The sequence below is a fragment of the Eleutherodactylus coqui genome, chromosome 13 (genome assembly GCF_035609145.1).
Source record: "Eleutherodactylus coqui strain aEleCoq1 chromosome 13, aEleCoq1.hap1, whole genome shotgun sequence".
In the NCBI taxonomy this organism is placed as follows: domain Eukaryota; kingdom Metazoa; phylum Chordata; class Amphibia; order Anura; family Eleutherodactylidae; genus Eleutherodactylus; species Eleutherodactylus coqui.
This window is the reverse complement of record NC_089849.1, coordinates 33,438,999-33,458,998: the sequence shown is the minus strand read 5'-3', so window position 1 is coordinate 33,458,998 and position 20,000 is coordinate 33,438,999. Positions and strand designations below refer to the sequence as shown.

The 20,000-nt window shown below is 46.2% G+C and overlaps 1 protein-coding gene across 1 annotated transcript in view; it reads left to right on the top strand.

The window, feature by feature from the left end:
* Positions 1 to 19,092, top strand: part of LOC136588412 (NXPE family member 4-like) — a 114,981-nt gene extending 95,889 nt beyond the window's left edge. Inside the window, exons 5-6 of the mRNA XM_066587600.1 lie at positions 15,877 to 16,095; positions 17,423 to 19,092. Coding sequence (XP_066443697.1) covers positions 15,877 to 16,095; positions 17,423 to 17,958 — 755 coding nt within the window. The 3' untranslated portion in view covers positions 17,959 to 19,092. The remainder of the gene's footprint in view (positions 1 to 15,876; positions 16,096 to 17,422) is intronic.
* Positions 19,093 to 20,000: the final 908 nt, after the last annotated feature.

The window sequence follows — 20,000 nt, the reverse complement described above, 5'->3', positions numbered from 1 at the left end:
CATCGGCGATATGCATAAATGCTCGAGTCGTCCATTGTCTTCAATGGGGTTTGTTGCTCGAAACGAACTCTCGAACATCGCGGAAAGCTCGCCTCGAGCAGCGAGCACCCGAGCATTTTGGTGCTCGCTCATCTCTAATCTTCACACAACCAATAATCTTTATTAACAGATTTTTCCCTAATTTACACCCTGGCTCTACAATGTCTTCAATAATCTAACTCCTAGGTGAATGATTTTCCTCAAACTTCATTAACAAGTAAATAGTCGTACAATTGGGTTCCCTCATGCTAATTCTAACTAAACAGACACATAGAGCCATGAGGCCAGGAAGAATGGAATGGCTGATTTACATCCCAGCTCTTTTCCAGAGGAATGCCAGACAATAGCCTTTCTAAATGCGAATATCAACATGCAGGAGTTTGGAACTGTGTGAAAGGTCGAATGAAATCCACAAATGCAATCTAACTACACACAAAATTGATGACAATATAGCCAGACATCAGACACACAAAATAGATGACGTGCAAAATGGCTGACGGCCTACCAATCTCTATATAACAGCTCGGATATCAGGAGCACATACGCACAAGCTACCTGGCAAGTAGCCACCACTGTGCTCTGCTATTTCTTTTTAAAGAAGAGATGGTCTGTTTACCTAGCAATGAGCAGTAGACAACAAAAGAGAAGAGGAATAGAGATGAGCGAGCACCAAAATGCTCGGGTGCTCGTTGTTTGAGTCGAACTTTTCGTAATACTCAAGAGTTTGCTTCGAGTAACGAACCCCATTGAAGTCAATGGGCGACTCGAGCATTTTTGTATGGGATCGATGCTCCGCATAGGTCATGACTTGTCAAACACCAGAAAACATCAGAATATCATGAAAACACCACAGAAACTGAAAGGGAAGGGCAGGGGCAGCATGCATGGCTGCATCTGAGGCTCCCAGGTCCCACTAGTAAGCCAAAATGGGGGAAAGAGCCTGGCGGTCACCCCCCTAACAATTTACTTAGGACAAACCCTCATTAGCAAGGCACACGCGCTGGCACATCTTAGCTAAGCACCACACTACCTGCAACCAAGGACAATCACTGCCTGTGGGTGACACCGCTGCCTCTTCTCCTGGGTTACAAGCTGGCATTACTGTCCAACCCCCCCACACGACCCTGCGTCCACAGCACAACCAAAATTTTCCCTGCACAGCATTTAGCTGCCCTCATGCTACACGCTTGCTTCATAGCCACACCACTCTCATGTCTATTTATAGGTACATAATGGAAGAGGAGGAAACGGAGGCACACACTGCAGAGTGTTGGCAGGGCTAGGCAACGACCCTCTTTGAAAGTGTGGGCGATAGCCCACAATGCTGTTGAGAATTGATGATAAATTGACTTACGATCATCATTCCAATCCAGTGCCACCTCCGTCACAAAATGGTCAGGAGCCGCAAACATGGGCATAAAGGAAACTCTGGTGCCAGCACTTCTACACATCTCCACGATGCAGCAATACTGTGTGTGAAGCACGTGAGCGGGCCCTAGGTCAGGCTCGGTCCCAGCCTCCACCTTGTGTGACCCAAAGTGCCGTGAGTTACATAGCAATGGTAAATCCATGTGTGCCCACACAATTCATTCTGTGTAGGTGTCAGATAGCTCAGGGCCGCAATGGGAAGTCTTTGAGTTCCTTGGGCTCGCCTATGCTGTCGGTGAACAAAAAAGGTATTTCACAGGAAGAAATCAGAGTGCCCAAACATGGCAGAGTTTCACCCTGTCAGGGACCTCGGCCCACATTTCTGCCCTAGTTGGTCAGTGTATTTGTGCCAGACAGGTAAAACACTGCAATGGGAAGTCTTTGTGCACCCACAGCATAGGCAGACCCCAGTAACATTTTTGTAGCAAGAGTATAGGCAGACCCCAGTAACATTTCTGTAGCAGAAGTATAGGCGTACCTCAGTAACATTTCTGTAGCAAAAGTATAGCTGGACCCCTGTAACATTTCTGTAGCAAGAGTATAGGCAGACCCCAGTAACATTTCTGTAGCAAAAGTATAGGCAGACCCCTGTAGCATTTCTGTAGCAAAAGGATAGGCAGACACCAGTAACATTTCTGTAGCAAGAGTATAGGCAGACCTCAGTAACATTTCCGTAGCAAAAGTATAGGCAAACCCTTGTAACATTTCTGTAGCTATAGTATAGGCAGACTCCAGTAACATTGGTGTACCAAGAGTATAGGCGAACACCTGTAAAAATTTGTTTAACAATAGTATAGGCGAAGCCTGGAAAAATTAGTTTGCTAACAGTATTGGCAATGGCCTGAAAAATTGGTGTACAAGAGTACAAGTGTACCCCTGAAAAATTTCAAGCTTGAAAAAGACTCTTTGTTGAGTTGAAACGTTGCTGCTAGAGATGAGCGAGCATACTCGTCCGAGCTTAATAATCGTTCGAGTATTAGGGTGTTCGAGATGCTCGTTACTCGTGACGAGTACCACGCGATGTTCGAGTCACTTTCATTTTCTTCCCTGAGAAATTTGCGCGCTTTTCTGGCCAATAGAAAGACAGGGAAGGCATTACAGCTTCCCCCTGCGACGTTCAAGCCCTATACCACCCCCCTGCAGTGAGTGGCTGGCGAGTTTAGGTGTCACCCGAGTATTAAAATCTGCCCCTCCCGCGGCTCGCCACAGATGCATTCTGACGTAGAGGAGGGAAAGTGGTGTTGATGCCGGAGCTGCTATGAATTGTCGGGAAGGGCTTAAATATATAAGCCCTTCCCTGCAATTCATCCAGAAAAGTGTTAAAATAAAATATATATATATATATGCTCACCTGCTCCCGGCAGCCGGAGTTCCGCACAGCCGGCCTGCAGTGGGTGTGAAGGGGGTGTGAGTCAGACCTGCCCCCTGATTGGCTCAGCGCTGAGCCAATCAGGGGGCAGGTCTGACTCACACCCCCTTCACACCCACTGCAGGCCGGCTGCCGGGAGCAGGTGAGCATGTATATATATTTTATTTTAACACTTTTCTGGATGAATTGCAGGGAAGGGCTTATATATTTAAGCCCTTCCCGACAATTCATCCCACACTCGCCCGCAGCGCATTGCTTTCGGACAGCTCCAGCCCGTTTCTAATGAAACACGGCTAGGAGCAGATTTTCGGGCGATTCTTGGGCGATTTTCGGGCACCGGTCACGTGATTTGCGGATGCGCATCCGTCATGCGATCCGCAAATCGCGCGAAAAAACGCCCGTCTGACTAAGGGTGCCTACCCACTAGCGTTTTTTTCCCTGCGAAATTCGCAGCATTTTTTTCTCTGCAGTGGTCTATGGGACTTGTAATGTTAAAATCGCGATCGCGCAAAATCGCAATTTCCCACGAAATCGCGATTTTGCGTGATCGCGATTTTAACATTACAAGTCCCATAGACCCCTGCAGAGAAAAAAATGCTGCGAATTTCGCAGGGAAAAAAAAACGCTAGTGGGTAGGCACCCTAAGGCCTTAGGCCATAGAAATCGCAGATTGCACCTATGTGTGATCTGCGATTTCTGTTCTCTTCTCTATATGCGCTCAATGGGGCCGGCGGCAGCAACGCCGACCCCATTGAGAACATATAGAAGACAAATCATTCTTCTCTTCCACAGCTGTAACAGCTGTGGCAGAGAAGAACGATGTTTGCCCATTGAATTCAATGGAGCCAGCAATACAGCCGCCTCCATTGAAAGCAATGGGCTGCCGGCGATCGCAGGATGAATTGTCGGGAAGGGCTTAAATATATAAGCCCTTCCCTGCAATTCATCCAGAAATGTGTTACAATAAAAATATATACCGGCGTATAAGGCGACGGGGCGTATAAGACGACCCCCCAACTGTCACCTTATACGCCGGTAATACAGTGGAGCAAAGAATAAAAATCATTACTCACTTCTTCTGGTGTTCTGCGCCGCTGCTGCAGGCTGTCGCTCCCTCCTGGTTCCCGGCAGATCATTGCTTTCTCTACGAAGGGCTTTAAATCCCCGCCTCCAGAAACACACGTGCCTTCAGCCAATCACAGCCAATGACAATGATGTCATTGAATGGCTGTGATTGGCTGTGTTTCTAGAGGCAGGGATTTAAAGCCCTGCGTCCAGAAAGCAATGCTCTGCCGGGAACCAGGAGGGAGCGACAGCCTGCAGGAGCGCTGCAGAACGTCAGAAGAAGTGAGTAATGATTTTTATTCTTTGCTCCACTGTATTGCCGGCGTATAAGGTGACAGTTGGGGGGTCGTCTTATACGCCCCGTCGCCTTATACGCCGGTATATATTTTTATTGTAACACATTTCTGGATGAATTGCAGGGAAGGGCTTATATATTTAAGCCCTTCCCGACAATTCATCCCCGCGCACGCCGGCAGCCCATTGCTTTCAATGGAGGCGGGCTGTATTGCTGGCTCCATTGAATTCAATGGGCAAACATCGTTCTTCTCTGCCACAGCTGTTACAGCTATGGCAGAGGAGAACGATCTTTACGCTGACAGTGCGGGGGGGGGGGGGGGGCCCACTCTTGCCGCTATTGTGGCTTAATAGTGGGACCTGGGAACTTGAGATGCAGCCCAACATGTAGCCCCTCACCTGCCCTATCCGTTGCTGTGTCGTTCCCATCACTTTCTTGAATTGCCCAGATTTTCACAAACGAAAACCTTAGCGAGCATCGGCGAAATACAAAAATGCTCGGGTCGCCCATTGACTTCAATGGGGTTCGTTACTCGAAACGAACCCTCGAGCATTGCGAAAATTTCGCCCCGAGTAACGAGCACCCGAGCATTTTGGTGCTCGCTCATCTCTAGTTGCTGCCCAATCTTTTCTATGGATTGAATAAAATCGGTATATTTTTGATTTACTGCTGGTGCTGCTCATATATAACAGTTTTGGAGTGCTGGTAACTGCGACTATCTCAACCCCACCAAGGAAAGGGTATTTTGAGACGCTCTGCACAGTGGCAGAGCTGAAATACTTTGCAGTGGCCAAGAAAATATTACAGTACTGTTTAGCGGTGAGACCTCTGTCTAATGCACTGCAGACATGTGGGGAAGGTATTACCACTTCCTGCTGTGACGTGCCAGCCCTATCCCACCCCCCAGCAGTGAGTGGCTGGCGAGATCAAGTGACCGCTGAGTACTTAAAGTGGTCCCGCCCGTGGCTCGCCTCAGACACATGCTGGCAGAGGTTAGGGAAAGTGCTGCTACTGCTATAGGGATAGTGTTAGTGTAGGATCCTGTCTTCAAGAACCCCAACGGTCCTTCTTAGGGCTACATCTGACAGAGTGCATTACTGTTGTGGCTGGCTGGGAGCAGTAGTGCACCATTTTTTTTTCATCTCGAGCTGTACAGGCCATTTCATCTATAGCGTTCTCAGTCTGCAGTGTATTATACAGAGCTTAGGGAAACAGCTGCTGCTAATATGGGGAAAGTGTTAGAGTAGGATCTTGTCTTCAAAAACCCCAAAGCTCCTTCGTTGGGCTACATCTGACTGTGTGCATTATACTTGTGGCTGGCTGGGAGTTGTAGTGCATCCATTTTTGTCTTACACATCTAGGCCTGTTCCCAGCCTTTCAGTAATAGTTTTTTCAGGCTGCAGTGCCGTACAATCCCGCTTTCACTGTGAAACTGCCCTCAAATAATTCCTAGCCTGCTGCGAACGACTTCATTTAAAACGTTCTGTGTCTGCAGTGCATTATACAGAGGTCTCACCGCTAAACAGTATTGTAATATTACCTGGGCCACTGCAAAGTATTTCAGATCTGCCGCTGTGCAGAGCGTCTCACAATACCCTTTCCTTGGTGGCGTTGAGATAGTCGCAGTTACCAGCACTATCCACTGGCTTTAGAGTCTTCTCCCACTCCATACAGCCTCTGTTATCTACAAGTCTCTGTGAGCAGTAAATTACCCCAAGGTATCAGCGCGAGACAGCGGGTTACTTTTTTCAAGTCACAGCATAGAGCCTCCGCTATCTACAAGTCTCTGTGTGCGGTGAATTAAGTCACAGTTGTCAGTGCTGTACAGTGGAGTAATTTATTTAGGCCGTGCTCTATTCTTAATCCGCCATGATGATGAGTAGGGGTAATGGTCGAGGACGTGGATGCGGACGTCCAAGTGAGGCTGTGGGCACAGGCCAAGTTCCTCGTCGTGGTGAATCGCAGCCGGCTGCTGCGGGATTAGGAGAGAGGGAAGTTTCTGGGGTCCCCAGCTTCATATCACAATTTATGGGTCCACGTGGTAGACCTTTATTACAAACAGAGCAGTGTGAGCAGGTCCTGTCGTGGATGGCAGAAAATGCGTCCAGCAATGTATCGACCACCCAGTCTTCTACGCAGTCCACTACTCCCGGCCTAGGGACTGCAACTCTGAATCCTTTAGCTGCTGCTCCTCCTTCCTCCTAGCCTCCTCACTCCATGAAAATGACATATTCTGAGCAGGCAGACTCCCAGGAACTGTTCTCGTTTCCCTGCCATGAGTGGGAAAAACTGGTTCCTCTCTCACCTGAGGAGTTTGTCGTGACCGATGCCCAACCTTTGGAAAGTTCCCGGAGTCCGGGTGATGAGGCTGGGGACTACCGGCAACTGTCTCAAGAGCTTTTTGTGGGTGAGGATGATGATGAGAGACTGTTGTCTGTCAGTGATGTAGTAGTAAGGGCAGTAAGTCCGAGGGAGGAGCGCACAGAGGATTCGGAGGAAGAGCAGCTTGATGATGAAGTGACTGACCCCACGTGGTTTGCTAAGCCTACTAAAGACAGGGCTTCAGGGGGGAAGGCAAGTGCAGCAGCAGGACAGGTTGAAAGAGGCAGAGGAGTGGCCAGGGGTAGAAGCAGGGCCAGAGCGAAGAATCCCCCAACTGTTTCCCAAAGCACCCCCTCGTGGCAAGCCTCCGTGAAGAGGGCTAGGTGTTCAAAGGTATGGATGATTTTTAGTGAGAGCACGGATGACCGACGAACAGTGGTGTTCAACCTGTGTTGCACCAAGATCAGCTGGGGAGCCACCACTACCAGCCTCACCACTACCAGCATGCGCAGGTATATGATGGCCAAGCACCCCACAAGGTGGGACGAAGGCCATCCACCGCCTCTGGGTCACATCACTGCCTCTTCCCCTGTGCCCCAACCTGCCACACAGATCCAATCCCCCTCTCAGGACACAGGCACGAGCGCCTCCTGGCCTACACCCACACCCTCACATCCACCATCCTCCACTCAATCCAGCAATGTCTCTCAGCGCAGCGTTCAGCTGTCGCTAACACAAGCGTTGGAGCGAAAGCGCAAATACGCCGCCATGCACCCGCACACACAAGCTTTAAACATGCACATTGCCAAATTAATCAGCCTGGAGAAGCTGACGTACAGGCTTGTGGAAACGGAGGCTTTAAAAAACATGATGGCGGTGGCGGTCCCACGCTACTGGGTCCCCAGTCGCCACTATTTTTCCTGGTGTGCCATCCCAGCCCTACACCAGCACGTCTCCTGCAACATAAATTGTGCCCTCACCAACGCGGTTACTGGGAAGGTTCACTTAACCACGCACACGTGGACAAGTACTGGCGAGCAGGTCCACTATATCTCCCTGACGGCACACTGGGTGAATTTGGTGGAGGCTGGGACCGAGTCAGAGCCTAGGACCGCTCACATCTTAACCACATTCAAAATAGCGGGTCCTACCTCGGTGTTGCTTGATAGCCAGACCACCCTCATGTCTATATCTTAGCGGGTTTTGGAGGAGGAGGAGGGATAAGAGACAGCTAGGCACACTGCGGAGGGTACCATGCTGCTTGCCTCTTATCTGTATGGTCTGTAGAGGAGGAGGATCCTGAAAGTCATCTTCCTAGTGAGGTCAGCGATGTGTTGCGTACTGGTACCCTGGCACACATGGCTTACTTCATCTTAGGCTGCCTTTCTCAAGACCCTCGCGTTAGACGCATTCTGGCCAACACGGATTACTGGGTGTACAGCCTTCTCGACCCACGGTATAAGGAGAACCTTTCCACTCTCATTCCCGAAGAGGAAAGGGGTTCGAGAGTAATGCAATACCACAGGGCCCTGGTGGAAAAAGTGATGCTAAAGTTCTTATCTGACAGCACTAGTGGCAGAAGACGCAGTTCTGAGGGCCGAGTAGCAGGGGAGGCGTGGGGATCAGGCAGCATGTGCAGCGCAGGCAGGGGAACACTCTCCAAGGCCTTTGCCAGCTTTATGGCTCCCCAGCAAGACTGTGTCACCACTCCCCAATCAAGGCTGAGTCGGAGGGAGCACTGTAAAAAGATGGTGAGGGAGTACGTAGCCAATCGTACCACCGTCCTTCGTGATGATTCTGCTCCATACAACTATTGGGTGTCAAAGCTGGACACGTGGCACGAACTTGCGCTGTATGCCCTGGAGGTGCTGGCCTGCTCTGCTGCTAGCGTCTTGTCAGAGAGGGTGTTTAGTGCAGCTGGGGGAATCATCACGGATAAGCGTACCCATCTGTAAACTGCCAGTGCCGACATGCTTTCACTCATAAAGATGAACAAAGGCTGGATTTCCCCAGACTTCTCTTCTCCACCGGCGGAGAGCAGCGGAACCTAAAGATTCTTTTCGCTGCAACCGAAGAACAAAGCATTCTCTATCACTGGAAAAAAGGAGGAATAGGCTTTGTCAATCCTCCTCCTAAAACAGCATGTCATCACGCTGAGCTGCGAATATTTCTGTGGCCCAAAAGGCTCTGCTTACAATTTTTTTACAATTTTTCAAAGTTTCAAAAGTATTGTATTGATACTTTAACAGTCAGAAACCAATTATTTTTCACAGGGCTGCCTCCAGGCTTTGTTATAAATTAAGCAACAGCAAGCTGTATCTTTAAAACATGTTTATGGGTTTCACCTGCCCTGGCGGTTGAGCAATTTTTCAGGGGTACACTTGTACTCTTCGTACAAAGATTTTTCTGTCCCTCGCCTATACTGTTATCTAACAAATTTTTCCGGCCCTCGCCTACACTCATGGTACACCAATGTTTCAGGGGTTCACCTATACTCTTGCTACGGAAATGTTACAGGGGTCTGCCTATACTTCTTCTACAGAAATGTTACTGGGGTCTGCCTATACTTCTGCTACAGAAATGTTACAGGGGTCTGCCTATACTGCTGCTACAGAAATGTTACTGGGGTCTGCCTATACTTTTACTACAGAAATGTTACTGGGGTCTGCCTATCCTTCTTGTTACCATACAGCGCGGCGCGTCGCTCCGGCGGCCTGGAGCCCTGTGTCGAGGTTACCCCAGCAGCTGTGGGCGGCGGCATGGGCGTGTCCGCCCATAGGGTGCCGCCCGCCCTCCTCTGTTCTTTTTATACAGCAGTGGGCGGAGTTGCCTCCTCCCACTCTCCGCCCCTGGGCGGAACCTTGTGGTTAAAAGACTGGCAGTGAAGTAAGCTCATTGCCAGTTATTGGTTCTGCATGCACCTAGCCAGTCTGTCTGCGGGTCTCCTCAGCCAGTCCCTAGTTGTCGGTCAGCTCCCTCTGGTCCCCTATTACTCTGTCTGTTTGTGTTGGTTCTGTTTGCCTCTAATCTAGTCTGGCCCAGTCAGCACTAGTTGCTATCCAGCACCCTGCCAGTTTGCCTGTGAGCTCCATCTCCAGCCTTGTAAGTTGGTCTGATTCTGCTGCCTCCTTTGTCGGCACTCTGTTCCCCCCATTAGGTAGTTTCCTGCTTGTCAGTCGCCAGGTCCCTAGCCAGGGCAGGGACCGCCGTCCAGTTGTCCGCCTGGGGTTAGCCAGGGCCGAGGCAAGTAGGCAGGGACAGTGGGGGTGCGGGAGATCAGGGCACCCCAACTGGCGCTCGGGGGGCAGAGTGCCGTAACACTTCTGCTATAGAAATGTTACTGGGGTCTGCCTATACTTCTGCTACAAAAATGTTACAGGGGTCTGCCTATACTTCTGTTACAGAAATGTTACAGGGGTCTGCCTATACTTTTACACAAATGTTACAGGGGTCTGCCAATACTTTTACTACAGAAATGTTACTGGGGTCTGCCTATACTTTTACTTCAGAAATGTTACTGGGGTCTGCATATACTTCTGCTACAGAAATGTTACTGGGGTCTGCCTATCCTTCTGCTATAGAAATGTTACTGGGGTCTGCCTATACTTCTGCTACAAAAATGTTACAGGGGTCTGCCTATACTTTTACTTCAGAAATGTTACTGGGGTTTGCATATACTTTTACTACAGAAATGTTACTGGGGTCTGCCTATACTTCTGCCATAGAAATGTTACTGGGGTCTGCCTATACTTCTGCTACAGAAAGGTTACAGGGGTCTGCCTATACTTCTGCTACAGAAAGGTTACAGGGGTCTGCCTATACTTCTGCTACAGAAAGGTTACAGGGGTCTGCCTATACTTCTGCTACAGAAAGGTTACAGGGGTCTGCCTATACTTCTGCTACAGAAAGGTTACAGGGGTCTGCCTATACTTTTGCTACAGAAATGTTACTGGGGTCTGCCTATACTTCTGCTACAGAAATGTTACTGGGGTCTGCCTATACTTTTACTACAGAAATGTTACTGGGGTCTGCCTATACTTCTGCTATAGAAATGTTACAGGGTTCTGCCTATACTTTTGCTACAGAAATGTTACTGGGGTCTGCCTATACTTCTGCTACAGAAATGTTACTGGGGTCTGCCTATACCTTTGCTACAGAAATGTTACTGGGGTTTGCATATACTTTTACTACAGAAATGTTACTGGGGTCTGCCTATCCTTCTGCTATAGAAATGTTACTGGGGTCTGCCTATACTTCTGCTACAAAAATGTTACAGGGGTCTGCCTATACTTCTGTTACAGAAATGTTACAGGGGTCTGCCTATACTTCTGCTACAGAAATGTTACAGGGGTCTGCCTATACTTTTACTACAGAAATGTTACTGGGGTCTGCCTATACTTCTGCTATAGAAATGTTACAGGGGTCTGCCTATACTTTTACTACAGAAATGTTACTGGGGTCTGCATATACTTCTGCTACAGAAATGTTACAGGGGTCTGCCTATACCTTTGCTACAGAAATGTTACAGGGGTCTGCATATATTTTTGCTGCAGAAATGTTACTGGGGTCTGCCTATACCTTTGCTACAGGAATGTTACAGGGGTCTGCCTATACTTCTGCTACAGAAATGTTACTGGGGTCTGCCTATACTTTTACTACAGAAATGTTACTGGGGTCTGCCTATACTTCTGCTATAGAAATGTTACAGGGTTCTGCCTATACTTTTGCTACAGAAATGTTACTGGGGTCTGCCTATACTTTTACTACAGAAATGTTACTGGGGTCTGCCTATACTTCTGCTCTAGAAATGTTACTGGGGTCTGCCTATACTTTTACTACAGAAATGTTACTGGGGTCTGCATATACTTCTGCTACAGAAATGTTACTGGGGTCTGCCTATACCTTTGCTACAGAAATGTTACTGGGGTTTGCATATACTTTTACTACAGAAATGTTACTGGGGTCTGCCTATCCTTCTGCTATAGAAATGTTACTGGGGTCTGCCTATACTTCTGCTACAAAAATGTTACTGGGGTCTGCCTATACTTCTGCTACAGAAATGTTACTAGGGTCTGCCTATACTTTTACTACAGAAATGTTACTAGGGTCTGCCTATACTTTTACTACAGAAATGTTACTAGGGTCTGCCTATACTTTTACTACAGAAATGTTACTGGGGTCTGCCTATACTTTTACTACAGAAATGTTACTGGGGTCTGCCTATACTTCTGCTCTAGAAATGTTACTGGGGTCTGCCTATACTTTTACTACAGAAATGTTACTGGGGTCTGCATATACTTCTGCTACAGAAATGTTACTGGGGTCTGCCTATACCTTTGCTACAGAAATGTTACTGGGGTTTGCATATACTTTTACTACAGAAATGTTACTGGGGTCTGCCTATCCTTCTGCTATAGAAATGTTACTGGGGTCTGCCTATACTTCTGCTACAAAAATGTTACTGGGGTCTGCCTATACTTCTGCTACAGAAATGTTACTAGGGTCTGCCTATACTTTTACTACAGAAATGTTACTGGGGTCTGTCTATAATTTTACTACATAAATGTTACTGGGGTCTGCCTATACTTCTGCTCTAGAAATGTTACTGGGGTCTGCCTATACTTTTACTACAGAAATGTTACTGGGGTCTGTATATACTTCTGCTACAGAAATGCTACTGGGGTCTGCCTATACCTTTGCTACAGAAATGTTACAGGGGTCTGCATATATTTTTGCTGCAGAAATCTTACTGGGGTCTGCCTATACCTTTGCTACAGGAATGTTACAGGGGTCTGCCTATACTTCTGCTACAGAAATGTTACTGGGGTCTGCCTATACTTCTGCTACAGAAATGTTACAGGGTTCTGCCTATACTTCTGCTACAGAAATGTTACAGGGTTCTGCCTATACTTCTGCTACAGAAATGTTACAGGGTTCTGCCTATACTTCTGCTACAGAAATGTTACAGGGTTCTGCCTATACTTCTGCTACAGAAATGTTACAGGGTTCTGCCTATACTTCTGCTACAGAAATGTTACTGGGGTCTGCCTATACCTTTGCTGCAGAAATGTTACTGTTGTCTGCCTATACCTTTGCTACAGGAATGTTACAGGGGTCTGCCTATACTTTTGCTACAGAAATGTTACTGGGGTCTGCCTATACTTTTACTGCAGGAATGTTACAGGGGTCTGCCTATTCTTCTGCTACAGGAATGTTACTGGGGTATGCCTATACTTTTACTTCAGAAATGTTACTGGGGTCTGCATATACTTCTGCTACAGAAATGTTACTGGGGTTTGCCTATACTTTTACTACAGAAATGTTACTGAGACCGTCTATACTTTTACTACAGAAATGTTACTGGGGTCCGCCTATACCTTTGCTACAGAAATGTTACTGGGATCTGCCTATACCTTTGCAACAAAAATTTTACTGGGATCTGCCTATACCTTTGCTACAGGAATGTTACTGTGGTCTGCCTATACTATGGGTGCACAAAGTCTTCCCATCGCGGTGTTTTACCTATCTGGCACAAATACACTGACTGACTAAAGCAGAAATATGGGCTGAGGCCAAGGTCCTTGGCAGGGTGAAACTCTCCCATGTTTGGGCACTGATTTCCTCCTGTGTAATACCATCTTTGTGCACTGACAGCATAGGCGAGCCCAAGGAACTCAAACACTTCCCCTTGCGGTCTTGTGCTATCTGTGTTGGGAAACATGGACTTCCCATTGCTATGTAACTCAGGGCACCTTGGGTCACACAAGGTGGAGGCTGGAACCGAGCCTGACCCAGGGTCCGCTCACATACTTTCCACACAGACTATAGCGGGTCCTGGTCATGGTTTCTTGGCCTTGTTATGCCACCACCTCCTCCTGCTTGGGGTCAGGGGATCAGCACTGGGCAACATGTATTTTCTCTCGTGTTACCACAGTTATCTGAGACACTGGTTTGGGCCAAACAAGAGGAGCGTTACTGCATTAATGAGACGTTCACTGCTGTACTAGCATCGGAGTCCGCTTTATGCGCACGATTGCTGAGGGTGTGGGCAGAGGCCCATGTCCTGGGGGAAATGCAACTGCACCAGGCTTGGCCCGTGGAACTTTTTTCTGGTTAATCCAGTCTTTGGAGCGGTGAAAGCAACCGTAACTGATTTAATGAGACCTTCACAGCTGTACTAGCATCAGAGTCCGCTTTATGCCCATGTTCTGGGTGGAGTGAAAGTCTGCCATGTTTGGGCACTGTAATTGCTTCATGTTTAATACTTTCCTTGGGTTTCATGGGCTCACCTATGCTGTAGGTGCACAAAGATTTCCCATTGCGGTGTTTTAGCTATCTGGCACAAATACACTGAATGACTTGGGTAGGGCACAGACGGCTTTCCTAGCGCGTCGTTCAGCTATCTGATACCTACACAGAATGAATTGTGTGGGGGACACATGGATTTCCCATTGCTATGTAACTCACTGCACCTTGGGTCACACAAGGTGGAGGCTGGTATGTCAATCTATCATCAATTCTCAACAGCATTGTGGGCTATCGCCCACACTTTCAAAGAGGGTCACTGCCTGGCCCTGCCAACCTTCTGCAGTGTGTGCCTCTGGTTCCTCCTCATCCAGTACGCACTTATAAATAGACATGAGGGTGGTGTGGCTATGAAGTGAGTGTGTGGCATGAGGGCAGCTAAACACTGCGCAGGGAAACGTTTGTGTGCGCTGTGGACGCAGGGTCGTGCGGGGGGTTGGACAGCAATGCCAGCATGTAACCCAGAAGAAGAGGCAGCGGGGTCACCCGCAAGCAGTGATTGTCCTTGGTTGCAGGTAGTGTGGTTCTTTGGTTAAGATGTGCCAGGGCATGTGCCATGCTAATGAGGGTTTGTCCTAAGTAAATTGTTAGGGGTGTGATGCCCGATTCTTACCCCCATTTTGGCTTACTAGTGGGACCTGGGAGCCTCAGATGCAGCCATGCATGCTGCCCCTAGCCTTCCCTATCCGTTTCTGTGGTGTTTCCATGACTTTCTGATGTTTTCTGGTGTTTGACAAGTCATGACCTATGCGGAGCATCGGTCCCATACAAAAATGCTCGAGTCGCCCATTGACTTCAATGGAGTTTGTTACTCGAAACGAACTCTCGAGCATCATGGAAAGTTTGACTCAAGTACCGAGCACCCGAGCGTTTTGGTGCTCGTTCATCTCTACCCGAGATGCTTAAAAAAAAAATAAATGGTGCGCTACTGCTCCCAGCCAGCCACAACAGTAATTCACACGATGTAGAGTAGCCCTAAGAAGGACCGTTGGAGTTCTTTACGACAGGATCCTACTCTAACACTGTCCCTATATCAGCAGCAGCACTATCCCTAACCTCTGCCAGCATGCATCTGAGGCGAGCCGCGAGCACGACCAGTTTAAGTACTCGATGGTCAATGGATTTCGCCAGCCACTCACTACTGGGGGGGGGGGGGGGGGTAGAGGGCTGGCACATCACAGCAGGAAGTGGTAATGCCTTCCCTGCATGTTCATTGGCTAGAAAATGGTGCTAAAAATGCTGGGAAGGAAATGCAATTGACTCGAGTACCGGGTGGTGTTGTTCTTGAGTAACGAGCATCTCGAGTACCCTAATACTTGAACGAGCATCAAGCTCGGACGAGTGTGCTCGCTCATCTCCCCAATATCTGGAGAATGGAGCATTTTGAAAATAGACATGGGTGAGTGTGTTGTTTTCCAGTTTCGAAAATATTGAAAAAAGATTCCTGATGTGGTAATACCACTTTGATGTTAAACATTGATTAATAGTTGCAGATATTATGGCCATATTTGCAAAAGCTTTTATGTCCTAGCCTGGAAGTAATTCTAGAAGTCCCGTTTAAAGACAAATTTGGAGAAAGTATTCCCAAAATACCATGTAAAACCGTAGCCAAACTATCATCCTAATGCATCACTAGAATAGCTCCAAATTGCTCACTGTACATTGTATGAAGAATAGGCATGTGATCTTAGTTATTAAACACTTTTGTCTGCAATGAAGAAAAACTCTGTCCAGTTCTTTTCCTTGTCTCTTCACTCAGGACAAAGTTTAGTTACGATAGTCCAAATGTAAACTCAAATGTAAATTTAAGCTCACATCCTTACCACTAAATAAAACTCAAAAAGTCAGTTTTATGACTTTCACCACAACATTTACGTAAGTTAAATAAATGGGAACATAGCTCTTTCTGATCCCAGCCATTACCATTAATCTCCATTAGGCTTCCAGTGTTGATCACATAGCTTCTATAACCACATCATTCTTTTAATGTAACTGTGTGTCAATGAGTGTCAAAGGGTTAATAAATGCTATATTTTTCTTGTCATTCGCTCAGTGTCCTCTCCGTTGACTCTGGAACAATGTAAGATTGGAATGAAGTCTTCATTTCCCAGTGGTTTTGGGTTACAGAATAGCTGGAAACCTGTGTCTTGCAGCATCTCCAACTTTACTACTCAAGAACAGATGTACAATTGTTTAAGTGACAAAATAATCTACTTCATAGGAGACTCAACTGTACGACAATGGGCTACATATCTAGTACAGAGGTTTAAAGGTAAGATCATGTAGAGTAATACAAAATTTTACAGTGGATTTGTGTAGTATAGAAAACTGCCAAGTAGAAGGTACAATTTTCAGAACACAATATAAAGGGGAACTGTCAAGAGTTGGGTCTTTCACAACATAAGGCAATATTAGGAAAATCGTGTAGAAATCCAGTACTCCGCCTTTCATTAAAAGAAGTACAGGAGAATAGATCTCTCAAACTTGATGTAAAAGGGACTCATACACCCTCCAGTCCCAATCGGTTGTTTTCACCAGGGTTACTGGAAAGTTTGTAAAAAGTAAATTGCATCACAGAGCCAACTAATATCAGTAGACACCTATTAAATCAACAGACGTCAATAGATTTCAATTGATGCTTGGGATCCTCTAGAATAGGTGGGTGAACTTGATATACTTGTAAGAGGGATCCACGTAAAGACACAGATGTTGCTGTTGTACAAATATTTTTATTAATTGGCACAACCTTTATGAACGATCCTTATACCGGGATGGGAGATCTTGATCTCTGCAGACGTTCCCACCAAGTTGGGCTCTGCCACAGTGACTGCCAGCTCACTGCCTGTTCTACTGGGCCACTACCAGAATAGAAGTATCTTTCTGTGCCTCCTCAAGGCTGATATGCCACTACCTTTCACGGATCCTGACCTCCTTCGATTGAAAGCATCCATTATACCCATAACAAAATACTGTGTTCACAACCAAGACTATAATTCCCACCAAATGATTCACTGTGCATATTTTGGAGGATTGGCCTTGTAGTTGTAGTTCTGGAACAGCTAGCCATTCTGTTTGCTGCTCAACTCATCACTGGCAGGTCTATTATCAGTCTACATTGATCAGCCAAGACTTTACATTCTTCAGTCCCTTGTTATCAGCTCACTCGGTTGTCTCACAGTGACTGCAAAAATGACCAACTAACACTACATGTGATCACTACCACACTCTAGTAACTTCCTCCTTTATCCACCTAATATACCATTCCTTTTAATAGTCCCTTTCATTACAGAAAATTGACAGTGCAACATTCAGTACCATAACAATGCCACCATGCCAGCCTCGAAACTTGCATTAGTCCGCGCTGATGCTGGGCTGCTACACCTTCTGCAAACTCACAGTCAGGAAACTCATCTTCCCAGTTTCAAGTAATACTGGCAAGAATTGGCAGTGCCACTCTGTACAGTGACCCATTTCTCATGAATTAGGCAAATCTATGACATGCTACCAGTACCATTGTACTTGTCCTCTGATTTAACTGTAGTATTACATGTTCTTGATTGTTTTCAAGTAATATTTCTTTGCATTCTGTCTTTAAACAGGTTTTGAGAAATTCGATCTACATAGAGCTGGAATAGAGACATTGATGGTAGCAATAGATCAAAAAAAGAATATTAATTTACAGTGGAAAACGCACAGTCATCCAATTGTGGCAAGTGGATTCTACATGGTCAAAGATGATGCTTATGTCCATGAGCAGATAGACCGATTAGCTGGAGGATCCCAATATGTCATTGTCATCTGTTTGGGTCAATATTTCAGGCCTTTCCCAGTCCAGCTTTTCATTCAGAGAGTTATTAACGTACACAAAGCTTTGGAGCATCTCTTCTTGAGGAGTCCTGATACCAAGGTCATCATCAAAATGGAAAATACCAGAGATGATGGTCTTGATGCAGAGAGATTCAGTGACTTCCATGGCTACAGCCACAATTTGATCGTGAAAGAAATTTTCAGAAATCTTCCTGTTGCTGTGGTTGATGCTTGGGACATGACCATTGCTTATAATACACATAATGTTCATCCTCCAGAACATGTGGTCAAGAGCCAAATAGAGATGTTCTTAACATATATTTGTTAGTGTAGCTGAGAAAACATCCAGTACTTTTATTATTGTTGGTTGTGTTCTATCTCACATGATTTTGTTATAAGATCTAATTGGTATTTTGAAGCTTAAATCAGATGTCCAGCAGCACATTGAAAAACACAGGGGCCACTTAGTAATGAAGAAAGATATACTTACCTGCTGAATGCCCCCATTGGTCTGGTTTCCTAGTCTTCGCTCAGTTTCAGCCCCCAGGTCTCCACTCATTTTTTGGTTGAACTGTCATGTGTCCTTCACATGTGCCCAATCACTGGCCTTACTGGTACCTTTCTACTTGTGAATATATATATATATATATATATATAATTGTTAATTTCATGTATATATACTATAGCCACAACTCTTGGAACAGTGGGGTTTAAGTACAACACATAGTATAAAAAGAAGTACAATGTACATGAACTAAGGGAATTACATACTGAAAAAGAGGACCCTGCCTACAATGGATTACAGTCTACAAGGAGACAGTTGGTGGTCATATGTAGTGTAGTGGCAGCAGACATCTCAGATGTGATGGATTGCTTTTGAGGTAGTGAATTGCAGAATATGGAGGATGCACAGGAGAAGACTTGGAGAATTGTGAGAGAAGCAGACAAGGAGTTGTGTGATAACTAGAGGTTGTGTGGAGAGGTATCAGAGATTAGCTCAGACATATATGGAGAGGACTGGCTGTGGACAGCTGTCAGGATTTGAACTCAAAAGCTCCAGTGTCCCAGGCAGTAGGTCTTCTCACTGAGCTACTGATCTTGCTGGACAACTCCTTAGCCAAATCCATTGTTTAAATCCTTGCCTTTTGAGTGCCAGGCCGTGCAAGATGATGGTGCTTTTGTCTTAGTCTTGCTCATTTTGCTGAGCTGTCATCCTCCTGAACATCTGCTGCTATTATCTGTGTGCCAATTGTGGTTTACTACTGACTATCTTTCTGTCTTACACCGACCAATATTGCAACGTATACCTGGGAACTGAACTTTGGCTGATTGCTAACCTCACCATATCTAACCCTCTGTTGCTGATATTGTAAGGTCTTCTATTGCAAGCCCTCATAAGCAGGGTCCTTTCTACTCCTGTACCAGTCTGCCAATCATTTAGTCAAAAGTTCTTTTTTCTTTATTATGTACTGAAATTCTTCATATATTTGATGCCCTGGAATTAATGGCACTTTAAAAATAAACCTGCAAAATGAACAAGATAATGAATGCTGATTGACTGAGAAGTATGCCATTCAACCTCCATCAATAAAAGATACCAGGTTTGTGATGCTCATGAGAAACTAGGTGATGCTGTGAAATGCATGTAGAGATACTATACAGCTGATGTAACATAACAACGTAAAGGATGCATAAGCATGAAATACTAGTAAATGAAGGCACATATGTATGTCATTTAATCTCTAATTATCCCTTAATAGGTTAATTAGACTTTATATCGGCACAGTGTAAGTTTGAGCGCTACTCACTTTCCTCTTTGGGACATATTGTCTCCAAACAGGGTTTGGAGATGGATGGATCCTGAGAAGGTCTCAGCCATGTTGAATTGGCCCCGCCATTCAGGACTCCCTGATCCAATGATTCTTAGGCTTCGCAAATTATTACAGGCAATTTATTTCACATTTTTTCTCCCTGGCGGCTCCTATTTCCGCTCTCACACAGAAGGGAGCAGATGCCAAACAATGGCCTCAGGAGGCAGAATCCTCCTTTTAGGCCCTTAAGTCAGCCTTTTCCTCCGCTTCTGTGTTGCACCGACCAGATGGCAAGAGGCAGTTTTTTCTGGAGGTCGTCAGGAACAGGAGCGTTTCTGTTGCAAAAAGGTGCGTCTGGTCAAAAAAGAGCGTGCGGATTCTTTTCCAAGGCCTTTTCCGCAGCAGAGCAGAATTTCTCAATAGGAGACCGAAAGATGCTGGCCATCAAGATGGCCTTGGAATTTTGGCAATATCTGCTGGAGTGAGCCTCTCATCCCATTGCGATTAGTATCGGTTACAAGAATTTCACATACCTCCAGACTGTTCATCAGTCTTTGTT